The sequence below is a fragment of the Rattus rattus genome, chromosome 14 (genome assembly GCF_011064425.1).
Source record: "Rattus rattus isolate New Zealand chromosome 14, Rrattus_CSIRO_v1, whole genome shotgun sequence".
NCBI classification, from domain to species: Eukaryota; Metazoa; Chordata; class Mammalia; order Rodentia; family Muridae; genus Rattus; species Rattus rattus.
In genome coordinates, this window is record NC_046167.1 from 13,385,178 (window position 1) to 13,404,809 (window position 19,632).

A 19,632-nucleotide genomic window follows, 5' to 3' on the forward strand; every position below is an offset into this window, starting at 1 on the left:
CAGCAGGACTCCAGCCTCCTTCCTGACCAAACAGCTCAAAACATGCTAGGATGTATGGGCTGAACACCTTTCTGCCCTCCGATGCTCTGTTAATGTCAAGAACAAGGCTTTGACTCAACTGGTGATCGGCAAGGGCAGAAGTTGCTCTTTTTTTTTTCTACTGGAATGAGGTCTTGTATCCAATTTCTACAGATTTTTAAAAGCATCTGTTGACCAAACTCTTATCACAGACAACTGAGAATGGCATTAGAGCACACACCGTGTGCTTTTACCGGGGTACCCACTGATGTAATTAACCTCAATCTTTGCTTCTCCTAAACATTAGAGACAGAGAATTACTGTGGACCAGTAAACAGGTCAATGGGTCAAAAATAGCCAAGTAGGTGGTTTGGAGCAAGAGTGCTTGCTGAGTAAGTTTTAAGTGTGGGCACTGGAATTCAATCCTCAGAACCTATGTGTAAAGGTCTGGATGAAAAATTTCCCCCATAGGTTCAGGCATTTGAACACTCGGTCCCTAGTTGGTAGCACTGTTTGAGAGGGTTATAGAAACTTCAGGAGGTTGAGCCTTGCTGAAGGAAGGTGGGTGGGTTTTGAGGTTCTACAGTCTTGCCCTGTTTCCTGAGCTTTCCTGTTGATTGCTGCATCCAGGTGAAAGGTGACCAGGCAGCTTTCTGCGTCTGCTGCATGCTCCCTCTGACTGCTACCTTCACCATCAAGACAGACTCCATCCCTCCGGAACTATAAATCAAACGAGAATCTTTCTCCCTTAAGTTACCTTTGTCACGGTATTTGGTCAGAAAAGCAGAAAACAAACTGGTACATCCTATTTAAGTAGGGGAAAGGCCTGGTCTGATGGTGTGCTCAGTCCTACCATTGAGGAGGTAGGGAAAGGTAAATCCTTAGGACTCACTAACTAGTCAGTCCAGCCAAACAGACAAGCCCATACCAACGAGACACCAGGTCTCAGAAAACCAAACCAAACCAAACCAAGGTGCATAGCAACGAGAAGAATGACACCCAAAGTTTTCCTTGGGCCTCCACAAGCACATGACACCCACGCGTATTTACTTGTATACGTGTGTGCACCGTCACAAGTGAATGTATACATATTATGTATATAGATGTCGACGCATCCCCACAGGATAGCCAAAAGCACGCCTCGTGGTAAGCAAGTGGGAAATGTAAATAAAAAATCAATACATCCAACCACTTTATAATTCCTTACCTTGGAAAAAGATTCTGTATAGTTAATAGGTGGCCTGCCAGGAAGAGGCATATAGAATAACCTCTCCAGAGCCAAAGCATCCATGTAAGAATGTTTATCTTTCCTAGGTCCAAACGTAGGCAGCTCCACTTAGCTCACCGTGAAGTGCTTATATAGGGGATATATCAGCAGATGAGCACAGCAACATCACTAGAGTGTTAGGTGGGTTACAGGAACATTATTTTGAAAGGTCTTTGAAGGACCGAATTTTCAAAGTTTGCTACCACAGCCACACATATTTTTAAAGCTGGAACCCTACCCTTAGTATTACTTGTGCAGTAATACTAAGTCAGTCACCCAAAAAGAATTCTTTGAAGGCACTCTTAGGATACCTTTCGGTCTTAGAAACGGGTTAGTCTTCGGGGAAAGAAAAGGTGAATGAACCCTGCTCTAACATCTACTCCATAAGAGCATTAACAGAAATGTCTTACCACATCCCAATTAAAAATGAGCTTCAGAGGCCGGGGAGATGGCTCAGTAAGTAAGGGCACTTCCTGTCAGGCCTAAGGGACCTGAGTTTGATGCTCAGAAGTCACATGGTGGAAGGAGAGATCTTGTGAGTTGTCTATTGACTTTCATATATGGGCACTGTGTGTGCTCTCTCTCTCTCTCTCTCTCTCTCTCTCTCTCTCTCTCTCTGTGTGTGTGTATGTGTGTGTGTGTTTCATGAGTATACACATACAAATGAAGAAATAGATATAATTTTTAAAAATTAAGTTCAACCACGCAAAAAAACAGAAAAAAAAATCACTAAAGGATCCATAAAGTAAGCCTTTTCATTGAGAAATCCTGGAATTTAATTAATAAGAGCAAAAAGCTGTATCCATAAAGATGTTCACTGTGTTGTTGTCGATACAAGCCAAGGCCTGTCGATACGCGAATAAGCTAACAACATATCGTTAATATAATAAATAACTCCAACAACAAATAACGTGGCAATTTGGTGAGCATCATAGACCAGAGCTGCCCGTGGCCATTACAGTCACCGCTTTGATGGGTGGCTGAAGGTGGATGTGTTATATTTGGAGAAAAGTTTATAAAATAGCTCATATTTTATGATGCATGTACAGAAAGTTCTGGAATGTAAGAGTCAGGACCAGGGAGCAAAAGGTAACTCTGACAAACTTAGCTTGATATGCAGATTCCAGTTAAAGGCAGGAAGAGAAAACTGTCTCCATAAAAGACATCCTCTGGTCTCCATGTTCGGTCCCTGGCATGTGCCACCCCTCCCCTGTCTCTCTCACACACCACCATCACTTGTTGTTATTTACTTTTCTAGCCCTAACCCATATCCAACAAATGATGTCAGAGAACGAGAAGGAGAAGAATATTGACCTCATTTCCATTTGTTCTTGTTTATGGCTATTGTTTTCAAAATAATAAAATCAGAGGCAGACGGCATGGAAGGGACATAAGGAGTCAGCTAACATAGGGCAAACCACAGTAGGTTGGTCCCCAGTCGTGGGCTTGCTTCTTCTCCTCTGTGTTCTCTGCTTGTTCCGGTCTAACTCTGACAAAACTCTCCAAGTTTTGGGGGAAGTATTTGGGCAAACATGAGAACTGACTAGAATCACGTTTAATAATAAAAATACCCCTGAATTTAACATTTTTATGTTTTAAAAACTGTCTCAAATGCTTTCCCTGGGGAAATGCCACTTATAGTAAAGTTAAACCCACCAATTCACCATGGACACCACCAAAGGTGCAGCTTGGACTCAAGTGGCAATGACATATGAACTTGCCCATTTTAGCTTAGGTTCTAAGTTCTGGTATGACGAGGTCAGAGGTCACTTTTTACATTTTATTATTCGTTTGCTTATTTTCAAGATAGGGTTGTAGACTGGTTTCAAACACACTTTGTAGCCAAGGATGACTTTGAACTCCAGTCCGGCTTCCTGAGACCTGGGGTTATCGTAGCGCACCACCATGCTGAGTTTCCATAGCACACTGGGCCAAACCCAGAGTCTTCTGCGTGCTAGATAAGCATTCTACCAGCTAAGCTACTTAACAGCCCCAGTATTTACCGAGAGAGAGAGAGAGAGAGAGAGAGAGAGAGAGAGAGAGAGAGAGAGAGAGAGAGAGAGAGAGATCACTACTACATACATTCTACCTGATCAGTTGAATTTGTATATATCAACTTTGCCAAAATTGACCCGAGACCGGAGGGCGGGGAGGGAGAATTCACAGGAGGGACACACAGTTCTTTGGACTCTTCAACTGGGAGCGATAATAAGATTTTTTGAAAAACTTTACTCTTCTTTGAGAACTTCCACTATATTCTATTTCATCCCTTCGGTGGCCTCTGAAACAATTCAATCCAAGGACTCATTTCTGAGCCGGCCAGCCTTGGGAGCATTGAAATAGCCCTGAACGCTCCTGAAGGAAGCCCGTGTTCTCTCTGCTCTCCTGCGGTGAAACTTGAGGACCACTTTCATGTGCTTGCCCGGTCTGTCTGCTTAAAAGTTGTGTCTGTATCAGAACACGGTATTCCTCTGGCCATGTTGGCTTGTCACTTAAACCCAACGCAGGCATTTTAGAGAATGCCAAGCTCTCTTTAGCTGGTGGGGGTGGGCAGGAGCTGGCCTTGAATGGAAATAGCGCGGGAGAGAAAGCGAAGCAGGCCTACCTTAACACTTTCCAGCCTCTCAGGGAGTCCAAGTCAGAGATTAGGGAAACCATTGTCTGAGAGCTGCGGAAAGAAGGCAAATCGGAGAGCAGAGGTGCCTGGACCCGGCGACAGGGACGCAGGCAGAGGCGGCTCTGGGCTCAGCCTGGAGGAGCAGCGCCCAGCAGCTCGGCTCTTCCTTCTTCCAGGACTGATAAGCGCTTGTCCTGGCTTCTCTCCACCCCCTGAATCAATCTTGTGCTCTATTACTTCCCAGACCGGTTCCAGCTCTCCACACCACCCTTCAAAAGCCCCCGTAATCTGCTCCAACTGATCAAATTTGACCTTTTTTTGTAGCTCACTTTATTCCAACCAGAGTTCTCAGTTAAATCTCTCTTTATTAACTCCGTCCTCCTCGGCTTTCTTTTGGAACAAACACGGCTCAAGCCTGAAGCTTCCAGACTTTAGGAGCAATCATTTACAGATTACTGCGGGCTGTAGCCTTCTCCTCCTTTGGGGGGGCTTCTCCTGCCTCGGAGCTCTCCTTTCATATTCCCTTCAGAAGACTGGCGAGGCTGCTTTCTTCCCGTCTGTCCCCGCTTCGGTCTGGGACACTGATACCAGGTTTAGAGCTTTCCTCTGAGGCTGTAACTGCATTACTGCTAGGATTTGTTTTTTAAAAAAGTAATCTGGAGCCGTACTGCTAACAAGCTCGAATTTACGATGTTTTCTGGTGTCAATTTCCTACAGTATTTCCCTCCCCCCAGCCCCCTAGCCCTTCCAGCCCGCATTCTTTTCTCTCTCATTAAATTTAAATAACAAAGGGAAATGCACAATCACTAAAGATGAAGTGAACATATCAGAATTTCTACCAACTTTCCCCTTTGTCCTTTATTTAAGACCAAACACCAGGGCCCCTGAGATGGCCCAGTGGGTAGAAGCATTTTTTTTTCTTTGCCAAGTCTTTGTTTGATTCCTAGAACCCCCCCCCCCCCATGGCTAAGGAGAGAAGTGAATCTTGCAAGCTGTCACACAGACACACAGACACACAGATGCACACACACAGAGACACACAGACACCCAGACACAGTCACAGTCACACAGACACACACAGACACAGTTACAGACACACAGATACACACAGACACACCCAGACACCCAGACACAGTTACAGTCACACAGACACACACAGAAACAGGCACACATACAGATACATACACAGACACAGTCACACACACACACACACACACAGTCACACAGACACACAGACACACAGACACACAGAGACACACGCATACTAACAGACACAGACCCACACAGGACCCCAACCCCACCCCCCCACACACAGTGGAAGCAAGCACTTGAACAACCAGACAGAACTGTTTTCCTGTGGTGTCCATGGTCCCTGGCTAACCCTTCTGAACTGACAGGGTGAGGGATTTCTTTCTTAGTACATGGAATTCTTCTTTTCTTGAGCACAGCCTCCTGGGCTTGGGCTCAGTCTTCTCTGGGGGATGTAGGCTCTTGCTAATGCTTCTCGGAAGCTACGGCAGGAACTCTCCCTCCTGTCATCTGTCCTCACAGGATCCTGGAGGCAGACAGCCTTGAAATCATCTAGTCCAGGCTGCTCAGACTGTCAACGTTTTCGTCAGGGCCACAAGCCCTGTAAACTCCATGTAGCTTCTTGGGTGTTAATTTCCCTCCTCTTCTTACTCTAATTTTAAAAAGAACAATGTCAGATCATTAACATACACGGAGAATCAGTGTAAAGGAAGCAGATCCTCCTGAGTGCAAAGAGCAGACGGAGGGCCGAGGAGGGCCTTGCAGTGGCCTTGTATGGTCATTGGAAAGAAGTTTAGAGGCCGGGATATAGCTCAGTCCTAGAGTTGCTGAGCTCTTGAGTTGTATGAAGGAGGTCCTGGGTTTGAATCCCCCACAGCACTGCCTGAGGAGTGGATTTATCAGGTAGCACTACACCATCAAGAGGCATCCATTAGAAGGAGTACTTGATGCGATTCTGAGAATGCTCACAAATGACCTTCTCCTTAAACTTGCAGGCAAGGGTGGTGGGGTGGGGTAGGGATTACACTTCCTCACTTGGTGGGTAGAACTCACCAAAAGTTAAAACAAAATAAAATGAGAGAGAAGGGGGTGAGGATTGAGAGGAGAGAGGGGAGAAAGGAGGGGACAGAGGGGAGGGGAGAGAGGGGGAGGGGGAGGAGGGGGGAAAAGGAAGAGGAGGAGGGGGAAGAGAGAGAGAGAGAGAGAGAGAGAGAGAGAGAGAGAGAGAGAGAGAGAGAATATGAACCAATCTTGTAAATACCATGGTTCTTTCTCAGCATCAGAGAGAGACATACAGAGCCTGCTTTTGGGAGCTGCTGCTGTTCTTATCGTTCTTATTGTCAAACATTCTACTCTGTTTCAACTTCTCTCCTTCCCTCTTCTCCGTGCTCCCCACCCCAGTTCTTAAAATAGTCAGTTAACCCTCAATGTACAGTTGCTTTCTTTCACAGTCATAAAGGTCACCCTAATGGCTGTGAATGACACTCTTCACGAGTGTGACTGTCTGTATGCTAAAATTAAAAGACAATTTCATACTTTGTAAAAAAAAAAAAACCAAAAAAACAAACAAAAAAAAAAGAAAAGAAAAGAAAACACCACCTCTCTGGGACTTCATGCTTCTATCTGGGCTGCTCCTGCCCTCCCAGTGTGAAGCTAGGGCCATGTCATAATCTCGTGTAAACATTTACATAACGCTTTTAGTCCCCAAATGCTTCATCCAATGTGGCTAATAGCAGGAACCTACATATAGAGCGGACTTCCAAAAGGCTGCCAGCGCTCAGATAATTAATAAAGTGTTTCTCCCTTTAGAAAGTTAGCAAGAGAAAAACAAAAGATTATCATGAAATAGTTTCTGCAATTATAATGACATCATCCTTATCTCATTAGCCCACGGTACCACAGGGATCCAGGGCTGAGGGAGGGAGAGCAATGGGGCCTTAATATTTAGAGTTCGGGGTTAATGGGACGAAAGGGGGCGAGGGGGTGGGGGGAGGGAACCTGGCTTTGGGCCAAAGGACAAATGGATAAACATGATTCTAAGCTGCAAAATAATTTATTTCGATTTTCTTAGGTAGGGTCTCACTGAAACCCAGTTTGTCCACACACCCGTTCTCTGAGTCCTGGCAATTCTCCTGCCTCAGCCTTCCAAGTGTAAAGATCACAGGCCATCAGCCAGCAGGCCAAGGATAACAGTCTTTTGGAGCAGTGGGGTTTTCAAAACCTTTCAAAGGCAGGAAGTAGAATCCCTCTTTCAAACAGAACCTTGCATCCAGACCTAAGGAATAGATAAAGCGAAAGTCTGTTTCAACGTTGAGAGCAGGGCTGATTTTCCTGCGTGTTGCCACAGGCACTCCTAGTAGCTCACTTGTTTATGACACCAGCAGCGCTCTTCCCTTCCTGGTATAAATGAGGGCTCTGGGGCGTGAAGAAATTAAGCAACTGGCTTGATCTCTGGGCATTGTGCTTAGCAGTCATGCCTACAGCCCATCTGGGCAATCACAGCCCCTCTGTTTTCCTTCTTACAGCATGATTCTCCAGCAGAGAACACCTTCTAGGGGGTGAGGGTGGAGTCAGGATCAGGCCAAGGCCTTGTTCTGTTACTCTCAAGCTGCTGGAGTGAAGAACATCCTTTGAAACCCATTTCCGGGAATTGTTTGTTTATAGATGACGCAGAGAAGTGATGTACTCAGTATTTTGTTTTCAACTTTGAGAATCAACTATCTCAACTTGCACTATATATTCATTCTGTATATTGAGACAAATTTATCTTCTTACCTTTTCACTCATTTTTTCTGTTTCTGCTACACTGAATGCTTATGCTAAATGCACCTGCCTTGGATTTTTGAGACAGAGTTCTCTATGTGTACAGGCTGGCTTTGAACTCTTGACGAGCCTCTTGCCTCAGTCCTCCAAGTCCTGGGACAAACTAGATCAATCTGCTAATTGTTAGGCCATAGAATTATAAGTTTCCCATCAAGTCTGAGTGTGCTTACCGCAGAGAAACAAAATGTTGCTTTGTTAAGCTTTGAGACAGCTTATCTGGAATACAGCAAGCGAACAATAAACATTTTATTCTCCGAAGTAAAATGTTAGGTTCACCTTGAGACACTGTATTTCTTTTTTCCTGTATCACCGTGTGAGTTGCTGTGAGATATCATTCTTTGGTCTTATTTTTCTCACTTCTGATAAAGTGACTCACTCCTTCACATGAAAATTAATTATTCTGTTCTTTGTTCAGTTTCAGACAGAGTCGTCCTCTGTAGCCCAGGCTGGCCTTGAACTCTGTTTTTCCTGCCTCAGCCTTCTGAACGCTGGAATTGCAGGCCTGCACTGTCATTGCCTTTTTTCTTTTTTGAATTTAAAAAACCCGTCTCTTCCTTCCCTCCCCCAACACATACATACATGTATATCTATGTATGCATGCCTCTATCTGTGCGTGTGTATATCTTTCTCTTTCTCTGTATGTCTCTATGTATGTATGCTATGTAGGTCTGTCTCTGTGTATGTCTTTCTCTTTCTCTGTATATGCCTGTATGCATATCCGTATGTATGTGTGTGTATCTCTGTGTGTGTGTCTGTGTGTGTGTGTCTGTCTGTCTGTCTCTGTCTCTGTTTCTCTCTTTGTCTATGGGTAAGTGTAGAGATCAGAGGTCAACCTTAGGTGGTGTTACTCATGTGCTCTATGTCTTGTTGAGATAGGAACTCTCACAGATTGGGCTAGACTATAGGTGAGCCTATTTGAGTCTGGGCTTACAAGTGGGTATCACTCTACCCAGGCTTCCATGTGGATTCTGGGGATCAAACCCAGGTTCTCATACTTGAGGGACAAGTGCCTTTCTGAATGAATGATCTCCCCTGCCCTTTCATTGTTTAGGTCGTCTTTAGTAGTCAGCGCTGAGATGATGATCATGATGGTGGTGGTGGTGATGATGGTGGTGGTGGTGGTGGTGGTGGTGGTGATGATTGTGATGGTGGTGATGGTGATTGTGATGGTGATGATGGTGGTGGTGTTGGTAGTGGTGGTGGTGATGATGATGATGATGATGATTAAAATTAGATTTTTTTCATACCATATATTCTGATTATAGTTTCTCTCCCCTCTACTTCTCCCAGTTCCTCCCCACTTCCCCAGGTCTAAGATTTTTATCTGTGAAGAGTTCAGTGTTGAGAAGGCAAAATCCACCACTTCTGTCTGCTCCGTACAAGCAACAAGGCTCTAGGGCCGGTGTCTCCACAGGCTCTGGGATGCCGGTTATGTGGGCAGCAGACAGAGATGCAGAGTTCAAGTCAGAACCCAGGACTCCTGACTGTGCACCAGGTCTCTCCTGAGAACAATTTTGAAAAAAACAAAACAAAACAAAACAAAACAAAACAAAAAACGCCAATGAGGAGGTTAACGTCAGCCAGTAAGCAGAGCAATTCCTTATTCTGTGGCACCTTGGGTAGTTTCCTGTGGCTGAACATGTGCCATTGCAGTCAAAGACATGACACCAGAGACGTGTCGGAGGAGTAGCAAACACGTGATTCGTGAGGCAGCCAAACGAAGGAAAGGATTCACCACCAACTGTAAGTTAAACCAGCATTCTGCAGGGACTCAGAAAGAGACGTATGAGGTCACAGCTTGGTTCTCTCCTGTCAGTCAGAGTTCAGGTTTCTGGCAGTCAAGAAATTAGTTTTATTTTTGTTGTTGTGGGATGTGTGTGTGTGTGTGTGTGTGTGTGTGTGTGTGTGTGTGTGTGTGTGTGTGTGTGTGTGTGCTTGATATGCTGTGGGACTGCAGAGATAAGAGAATAACCTCTAATACTTGTCTAGGTACTTTCCCTCTGTTGGTTGGGACAAGCAGGCTAGGCTAGCCAGTCCAGAAGCTTCTGCTTGCCCATCTTGCCTGTATTCCATGTATGTGTTACCAGATTCGGGGGGTTCCTGTGGGTTCTGGGGTTGGGGTTCTAAAACTGAGGTCTTCATGCTTAGGGGTCAGGTGTTTTAGAAAGTGAGCATCTTCCAGCCCGAGACTTTCTAACTATAGAAAGAAAGAAATCTTTTTATTTGATTTTTGTCCTTTGTTTTATTTTCTTTTTGATTGTTTTTAAAAGTGTGTGTGTGTGTGTGTGCACGCCCATGTATGTGTGCACACATGTACGTATGTGATATTCCTAGTGCGTACCTGTGAGTATACATCTGTGTGCTCAAGTAGAGTCGAAGGGAGACCATGTTGTGTCGTTCTCTCTTGCCTTCCTCTCTATTGACTTGACACAGCGTCTCTCAGTGAATCAGAAGTTATCCCTTTGGATGGGTTGGCCAAAGAGTTCTCTGAGGTGGCATGGGTCTCTGTCCCACAGTGCCAGGGTTATAGGCAGGCACAGCTTTTTATATGGGTCACATGGACTTGAACCAGGTCCTCATGTTTGGACCCACTCATTCCCCTGATGCTGTTCTTTTTAATTTTTTTTTATTTTTTTATTTTTAAAATCGTTTCTTTTCCATTTCTGACAAAATATAGTTTCTTCCTAGGAATCTGAGTTTCTTAAAAGTTTTCTTGTTTTGGTTTTAGAAAAGCTTGCTTCTCTCCCACTCCTTTCCCATTCTGCTACTTCCGACAAAGACTCTGGGCAGGTCTGTGTGTCCCGGTCTTCCTGTCTTCATAGCTGCCAGATCTCACCTTCTCCTCAAATGGCTGAGTGCCTTCTCTGACGGATGTGGAATGACTAACTGGAAATGTGCTCTGCTCCTGGAAGAGAAGGCTTTCTGGGCTCGAGGATGTGTGAAGGGTTTTAAGTTGACAGATGGAAGGAGCTAAGAAACTCGTGTGCTTTTCCTTGACCCTGGAAAGTTTTCGGAAGCTCTACATGCTTTAAACGGCTCACAGCTGAGAACACGGGATGGACCAGGGTCACCGGATAGAATACAGTATGCTTGGCTTGTGCTGCATTTCAGAGAAACAATGAGTCATACTTTAGTATAACTATGTACCTAAATACTATGTAAGACAGATACTAAAAAATGTTTGTTTAATTAATTAATTAACTAATTAATTCATTAATTTGGAAATTTCAATTTCAATTGTGGGCCCTGTGTTTTCATTTCTGGGATCTGGCAATCATACAACAGGCTAATTTTCTGCCTTCCTTCATTTTTTTTCCTAAGAAAGGGTTTTTTTGTGTGGCCCTGACCTTGAAGTCACTGAGTACCACCTGCCTCTTTCTCCCAAGTGCTGGGATTAAAGGCATCCACTATCACTGCCTATTAACTGTCTAACTTTCAAGTAGCATCACTGTTTTTTTTTTTTTTTTTTTTTTGGTTTTTTTTTTTGGAGCTGGGGGCCGACCCCAGGGCCTTGCCCTTCCTTGGCAAGCGCCCTACCCCTGAGCTAAATCCCCAACCCTAGTAGCATCACTGTTAAGGTTAGCTTATTTATCTGGATCTGTAATGGTTCTCCTGATGCTATTGATGGGGCATTGAAATACATCCATTTTTTAAAGCTCTGTTTTGCTTTTAATTATCTTCTTGAAGCTTTCTGGAATATTAGAATATCAAACACTCCAGGTTGTTTTTGACCAAAGAAGTAATTTAAAAACAAACAAACTTACAACCAACCAACCAACCAACCAATCAACCACAGTCAGTTAACAAGACTGCTGTATTTTCTTCGTTTTGCTGCAAACTTCTGCTCTCAGCGGGCAGCACAGGAAAGGGTTAACCATTAATCTTCAGTTACACAGAATGCAAGTTGTAGATAGCCTCACTTAACCGTGTCTATGGACAAAACTTCCCAAGAAAGCATTTCCCCCCCTCTTTTAGATAAAGGAATGCAACTTTAATGGAATTCCAAGTGCTTTTGTGCTCTATGTGCAACCTCTGGTACTATGAAAAACCCAGGAACAAAGATATGTGTTTTGGTGCTTTGTCAATGACAGAGGAATCACTGTTCCAGGACACTATAAACTTAAAAAAATAAAAAAGAAAGAAAGAAAAGCCAAAACCCTGAAGGATCTCTAAACAGACTAAACAAACAGCTTTGAAACCTGCTAAGAATAGCAGAAGGACCACTGCACAATATAATTCGGGGTGCACATATTTATTGGTAAGTTTTCACTGGACTCAGGCCCTTCCTTAGAGCTTGGGAAAGAATGCTGTTTCTCATTTGGAATCTTGTTCAGCTGCACAGGAGAGCAAAGTGGAGTGGAGTCAGGAGGGGGAAGCTGGGTCTCTGCCAGACATATTTGACAAGTGAGGAAGAAGGGAGATGAAGGGGACTCACACCCAGCCGGCTGCTTCACATGCCATTCAGAGGAATCACAGGCCAAATTCAGTCCATCCAGGAGGCAAAAAAATATCAGAGCTTTAGTTAACTCCTGAGCTGCCAGGGTAGATGCAATGTTCAGGCCGTGTTCTTCCGATTCCCAGCCTGTCTTTGTTAACACTGGGGGTTTACAGCGACAGGCACAAAAGAGACACTCGAAAGAGAGACGTATTGTTTGGTCTCCATGTTGTGGGCAGGGAGGAATGCCTGAATATTGATTTCCCAATCTTTCTCTTTTCTTTTGCTTTGCATTGTGTTCTTCTGGATGGTGTGCTTAAAGACTCAACTCCTTGCCAGTTTGAAGAGGGAAATCTGAGTCTCAGAGCAAAGCCAAACACACTTGCCAAGTTGCCTGTCAATGACACAATGCCAACTTCTGCTCGTGAACTGCCTCGCCTGGATTATTGCTCTGGGATCATTGAGGGGGAGGCAAGTCACAGAGGGGAGTGCCAATGTGTAAAATGTGCAGTGGGTCCAGCCAGAGCGAGAGATCTAAACAGTTTCCTGTTCATCTCCCTTAAGGTAGTAACTACAGAAAACACACTATAGAGATTGCATTATGGAGTATTTATTTAGAAACCGAAGGACACTTTAGCTTATGAAACATTATCAAGTTTGTCTCTCAAGCAAGGCCGGGCATCCCACTGTGACAAAGGGTGACTTTTTCCTTCTCCTTCGCTTTCTGAAAATTCTAATATGTTTCAGATCAATACTTTTGTATAGTAAAATGAAACCGAGTTACTGAACAAAAAGCAACTTCATACAAAAATGTAGCTCTCGCCTTCAAAACAGAAAATTAGATTAATCGTCATAAAATTACTATGCCACATGGCTATGCATTTTTCAAGCCCTTCACTTCTTATTGCTGTGAAGTACAACAACCAATCCACAGATAGCGTTGCTATGTTTTATGCTCTGCAAAGAGCACTGGCAAGAATACAATGTACAGATATGTCTGGTGAATGGGTCTAGGATACAGTGTATAGATATGTCTAGTGAGTGGGTCTAGGATACAGTGTATAGATATGTCTAGTGAGTGGGTCTAGGATACAGTGTACAGATGTCTAGTGAATGGGTCTAGGATACAGTGTACAGATATGTCTAGTGAGTGGGTCTAGGATACAGTGTATAGATGTCTAGTGAACAGGTCTAGGATACAGTGTACAGATATGTCTAGTGAGTGGGTCTAGGATACAGTGTACAGATATGTCTAGTGAATGGGTCTAGGATACAGTGTATAGATATGACCAGTGAATGGGTCTAGGATACAGTGTACAGATGTCTAGTGAATGGGTCTAGGATACAGTGTACAGATATGTCTAGTGAGTGGGTCTAGGATACAGTGTATAGATGTCTAGTGAACAGGTCTAGGATACAGTGTACAGATATGTCTAGTGAGTGGGTCTAGGATACAGTGTACAGATATGTCTAGTGAATGGGTCTAGGATACAGTGTATAGATATGACCAGTGAATGGGTCTAGGATACAGTGTACAGATATGTCTAGTGAATGGGTCTAGGATACAGTGTATAGATATGTCTAGTGAATGGGTCTAGGATACAGTGTATAGATTTGTCTAGTGAATGGGTCTAGGATACAGTGTACAGATATGTCTAGTGAGTGGGTCTAGGATACAGTGTACAGATATGTCTAGTGAGTGGGTCTAGGATACAGTGTACAGATATGTCTAGTGAGTGGGTCTAGGATACAGTGTATAGATATGACCAGTGAGTGGGTCTAGGATACAGTGTATAGATATATCTAGTGAATGGGTCTAGGATACAGTGTATAGATTTGTCTAGGGAATGGGTCTAGGATACAGTGTACAGATATGTCTAGCAGCTGTATTGAACCAGGGCCTACTAAGTCTATGGGGCAGGCTCTATTTGACATCTGCTTTTCAAATGATGAAAGCAAGTGTAAAGGATTCTCACGGTTAATGCACAGCACAGGTGAGTCTGACTCCAGGCAGCTGTTTCTTCACAAGCAAAGGGTATCTTCTACTGACAGTCAGGAAGACTGGTGAGGACGTGTTAGCGTCATAAATGTAATTGGAGTGGACTATTTATAGAAAGAGCAATGTGATTTTAAACAAATCTTTTCTGTGAATATGGTTAATTCACAGATCAAGCCAGGAGGAAGAAGCTAGTGGTTTGCCAGTAGAGCCAAGGAAGCTCAGCTTGTTCCTCTGCTCCCTGACAAGAACATCAGGCTACCTCTTGCTCTGAGCCACAGAGCTAGAGTGTTACAATGGCCAGCTGCCCACAATAATATTGTGGCTGAAGTGCAGATGTTCCTCATAGGTTCTCGTTGTTTTTACATGCTTGGTCTCCGGCTGGTAGTGTTGTTTGGGGAGGATCTGCAGCCTTTAGGAGGTGGAGTCTTGCTGGAGGAAGTACATTCCATAGGGTCAAGCTTTGTGGGTGCAAAACCTGACCTCAGTTCTCATTGAAAGCAGAATCAGTTATCACACAGTGCAAACAGAAGTAAAACCTCAGAGATTTGGAGAAAAGAAAAACCAGAGGTGTGGTAATTTCTGACTCTTCTTTCAAGTAAAAACAATTCTAGAGGATATTCTTAAAAAGCAATTGTTAAAAACAACAAAGGGAGAGAGACTCAGTTTTCCTAAGGATGAGATCCTGGTAGGTCAGCCAGTCTCCAGGGTAGGAACCACATCCACAAGTGTTTGAACAGTGAAAATTAGACCTGATGGGTTGAAGGAGGGGAAGGGACATGGTCAAAGGGTAGGGGCTGGGTGAGTAGTTAAGGAAAGATAAATATGGGACCAGCTGGGGATGTGTGACTGAGAATGGGGTGTGAATGAGATCGAATACATTGTATAAAATTCTCAAAGCATTGATAAGAATATCATTTGTAGAAAAAAAGGAACTATTGCATATTTCCAGTGCAGTAAGACCTTCACAGAAGTGTTGGATATATTGGTATACATTGAAGAGTTATAAGTAAGCTTAAATATCCAACAAGATGCATTACATAAATATCTATGTTTATACACACATTTTTAGAGGCAGGGCGTTATAAATAATGTGGTTTACAACAAAGTTGGTTATGAACAATGTGGTAACAGTATTTTACTAAGAATTGTGAGTTTGTCCTAATCTATAGAGAAGTACTACAGTGTAAGAAGGGGGAGGTGCTCATTAAAACACATCAATTTTCCATTCTATCTTTCTGTCTGTCCGTCCATCCATCCACCCACCCATCTATCCATCCATCCGTCTTATCTCTATATCTGTTTATTCATCTGCCGTCCCATCCATCTATCATCTATCTATCTATCTATCTATCTATCTATCTATCTATCTATCTATCTATCTATCTATTGTATTCATCATTCATTCATCCATCCATCCATCCATCATCCATCCATCCTACTGGAAGCAGCTTTATTGGTTCAGCAGTCTTTTCTCTTCACATCACCTACATTTTCTTCCACTCATACTGAAGACCAGGCACAGGGCACTTCTCTTTAATAGGAGAGCTTGTAGCAGCAGTGAGCTGGCTGAAGTGTTTCATTGTGTAAATTACTAGAGCATCCCATAACCATCAGATAGGCATGGCTTTCCCAATGGAAAAGAAATCCCGTAAGGTGTAAGCTACCTCTGCCACACCAGGGTTTCTACAGAGGAGCTGATGCTCACCTCACAGAAAGGGATCAAAACTGAGAAAAGAGCGCAGTCACTGAGAACTGCACTTAATCTGGGAAGAAAAAGAATGTATCTGGCTCAGATGATGGAAAGCAACAATAAAAACAATGGACAGAAACCACAAAGCCCTCTCTTGACGTACAGACAAAGAATGCTTTTCACAGAGCTCAAAATCCATTAATTACAGAATCACTGCTGGGCGCTGCAAGCATCTTGACTCACCTCTCCCTCCAGTGGCCTTGTGAGGCTTCCTGGGAAGCTAGCTCGACCTCTCTCTCTCCCTAATCCATACTGTTTTTTTTATGGGAATTGGAAGACACAGAAGAAACTGGATTTCCTCTTTAGCCAGCTCTAGTTTTTCTATTTTTTTAAAGGGTGGACTTATTTTTATTTTATGTGTATAAGTGTCTTGCCTGTACATGCATGCATTGCCCAAGGAAGCCAGAAGAGAGAATCAGATGGCCTGGAATTATAGTTACCGATGGTTGTGAACCATTGTGTAGGTGCTGAGGACTGAGCCCAAGAGTCCTCTGCAGGAGCAGCCAGTTCTGAGGCATCTCTGCAGTCCCTCCCTTTTGTTTGACTATAAAGCATGTTCTGTTTTTAAAGGGCTGGGAAAATAGTACAGTTGGTAGAGTGCTTGCCTAGCATGTGCGAAGCACCACGAAAACTGTAATGGTAGGTTCACATCTGTAGTCCCAGCATCTGAGAGGCGGGAGAAGCAGGAGAGTCAGGAGAAGCAGGAGAAGCAGGAGAGTCAGGAGAAGCAGGAGAGTCAGGAGAAGCAGGAGAGTCAGGAGAAGCAGGAGAGTCAGGAGAAGCAGGAGAGTCGGGAGAAGCAGGAGAGTCAGGAGAAGCAGGAGAGTCAGGAGAAGCAGGAGAGTCAGGAGAGTCAGGAGAGTCGGGAGAAGCAGGAGAGTCGGGAGAAGCAGGAGAGTCAGGAGAAGCAGGAGAGTCAGGAGAAGCAGGAGAGGCAGGAGAAGCAGGAGAGGCAGGAGAAGCAGGAGAGGCAGGAGAAGGAGAAGCAGGAGAAGCAGGAGAGTCAGGGAGAGGAGAGTCAGGAGAGAGTCGGGAGAAGCAGGAGAGTCGGGAGAAGCAGGAGAGTCAGGAGAAGCAGGAGAGTCAGGAGAAGCAGGAGGGTCAGATGCTCATGACCACCCTGCACTTCATGAGAGATCCTGTTTCAAAACAGCTTCATCATCAACAACTAATAAAATAAAAAGACAAGATGAAAATCAATTAATTATAACAGCATTAAAAAAAGCCCTATACCTTTGGCATTAGGCTGGCATTAAGGACTAGGAAGTATTATACTTTGTTTTCAGAGAAAGTCTTGATCTAACCTTTTAAATAAGATTTTTTTTCTCTCGTGGCGTGTGTGGTATCAGACCTTAAGGGCTTTCTTCTTGCTGAACCACTGAAAATCGAAAATCCTGATTTCTTGCTGACAATGTTTAAATGAATATGCCAGTTTATAATTAGAAATGCAGGGAGGGAGGACTTTTTATTACTGAATATTTAACACGTATTAAAGTTATCACAAGTCCACACAGTTCTCATCCCATTTAATCTAGTGCTCTCTCTACAAGGCCTATTTACGCAGTAGGTCTGGAATTCTTTGTTGAAGTGTTGAATTCACTCTGAAGGCGAGTGTTTGGCCAACTTCTCTATGGCTTACTTTCTGACGCTTTCCTTTGTGTGTGTCTGCGGCTCTCCATGGCTTTGTTTTAATAACCTAATTCGAGCTGGAGGTGGTAAGCACAGTGATAATCCTCGTCCCAGGCCGGCCTGCATTGCACAGTGACACCCTGTCTCAAAACAAAACAGACAAAACCACATCCCCACGCCTTAATCCTTATAGGCAAATACGAATTGGGAGGAGTGTGCTGTAGATGTTTTCTTCAGAGGCATGGGGGAGTGTTTACATCACTTCGCTTTGATATGTATTTTTTTTTTCTTTTTCACTATGCTTAACTCCAGAATACATCTCGCTCTTCCACCTCTCTAGGGAGATGGTAGACCACCTGGTCACTATGGCAACGCGTTTCCGTTTCTCCCTCCCTCTCCCTACCTCTCTGGACTTCCTGTAAATAACCAGAAGCTGTTTGTTTTCTGTTAATTTGGCTTCCATTCTTGGAATCGAATCACGACATACAGAAAGCTTGTCTTGGGGGGTGGGGAGAAAACTCGGTTGATTAAGGTCTTGCCTAGTGAGCACGAAGACCTGAATTCAAACCCAGAAACTGCCTGAAAAAGAAAAACAACAATCAAAGAAACTGACAAGTCAACCCCCCCAGATGCACATGGCGGTATACAGTAATCATCTAACCCCCGGCAAGCAGAGGAAGGTAGACGCCTGGGTTCACTAGTCACATGGCTTAGCTTTCTTGCCAAGTTCTAAGTTAGTGTGAGACCCTGTCTCAAAAACAAAGATAGGTGGATGGCCCTTGAGCAATGATCCTTGAGGTTGTCCTTCACAGGGACACATACCTGCACACACATCTACCCACAATAACACACACACACACATCTACCCACAATAACACACACACACACACACACACACACACACACACACACACACACACACACACACACACACACACACACACACACACGGGGGGAGAGACAGAGAGAGACAGAGACAGACAGAGACAGACAGAGACAGAGAGACAGAGACAGACAGAGTTCATTTGGAAATAATCAGTCATCTATAGGTGATAGGTTATATTACTCTGCCAGTGAAATGAGCCAATTCAGATTATATATCAGCCAGATTAGATTATATATACACAGATTTATTGGGAAGTTGCTCTCAGGCAAGTTCACTGGTCCCAAGGACTGAGGCCAGGGAAGTCACCATGGGGAAAGAAAAGGGGAAGAGGGGGAAGAAAAAGAGAGAAAGAGCATCTGTGCCGAGAGGAGGAGGAGGCAGGGCAAAACAACTGGATTATTTAGGGAAGATCCTCTGGGGGATGGGCAGCCCAGCCCCTGGGCTGAAAAGTTCAGGGATGAGGGCAGGATGTGCCAGGTAGAGACTGAAGGATGCTGGGAGAACCTGGAGGTCAGGGTTTGATAAGTAAAACATGCCATCCCAGTGCCCCATCCCAGTCTGAAGCTATCATTGTCACGCCAAGACAAACACGCAGATGAAGTAGCTGAGCCTTTGGACTATGGAGCGGCCATTAAGCATACATATGGCCCTCACAGAACCTTGGCTTTATGTGCTGAATAGCGAATGCCTTGCTTCCCTTTCCTCTAACTTGGCAGGGAGAACATTTAAACATTTCTTTTCAATTTTAATGACACATATTTTATTAACTATTATCACCATCTTTAGCTTATTTTTCCTAACATTTCTTATCCTTTGGCCCATACCTTGGCAATCCCTTACTTTCTCCCTATTCCCTATTCCTACCCTGTGGGAAAACACCACCCTATTCTCTGCTTCTATGGCATTACCTTTGTCAAATCCATATGTAACGGAGACCATGTGGTGTGGCTTATTTCACTTAATGTAATGCCCTTCAGGTTAACCCATTTTACAAACGACAGGCTACCGTGACATTTAGGGTTGGATATGATTCTTTGAACGTGTAGACCACATATTTATCTATTCATCCCCATGAAGGAATTTAGGTCATATGACAGCTTATATCGAATGCCAACCATCTATGATTGAGAATAACCACAGAAGCGAACCTCTAGGTATACCTGTGAGAGGTTTTATAGA

At 44.0% G+C, this 19,632-nt stretch overlaps 1 protein-coding gene across 4 annotated transcripts in view; it reads right to left on the minus strand.

The window, feature by feature from the left end:
* The window catches only part of Celf2 (CUGBP Elav-like family member 2), an 821,906-nt gene that overhangs the window by 508,029 nt on the left and 294,245 nt on the right, over window positions 1-19,632 (minus strand). Inside the window, exon 1 of one of the 4 annotated variants that reach the window (XM_032884466.1) lies at window positions 3,891-4,627. The exons of the other annotated variants lie outside the window; for them this stretch is intronic. Within the exon in view, the coding sequence (XP_032740357.1) occupies window positions 3,891-3,943 (53 nt within the window). The 5' untranslated portion in view covers window positions 3,944-4,627. Of the gene's footprint in view, window positions 1-3,890; window positions 4,628-19,632 lie in introns of those variants that run through there. 4 annotated transcript variants of the gene reach the window in all.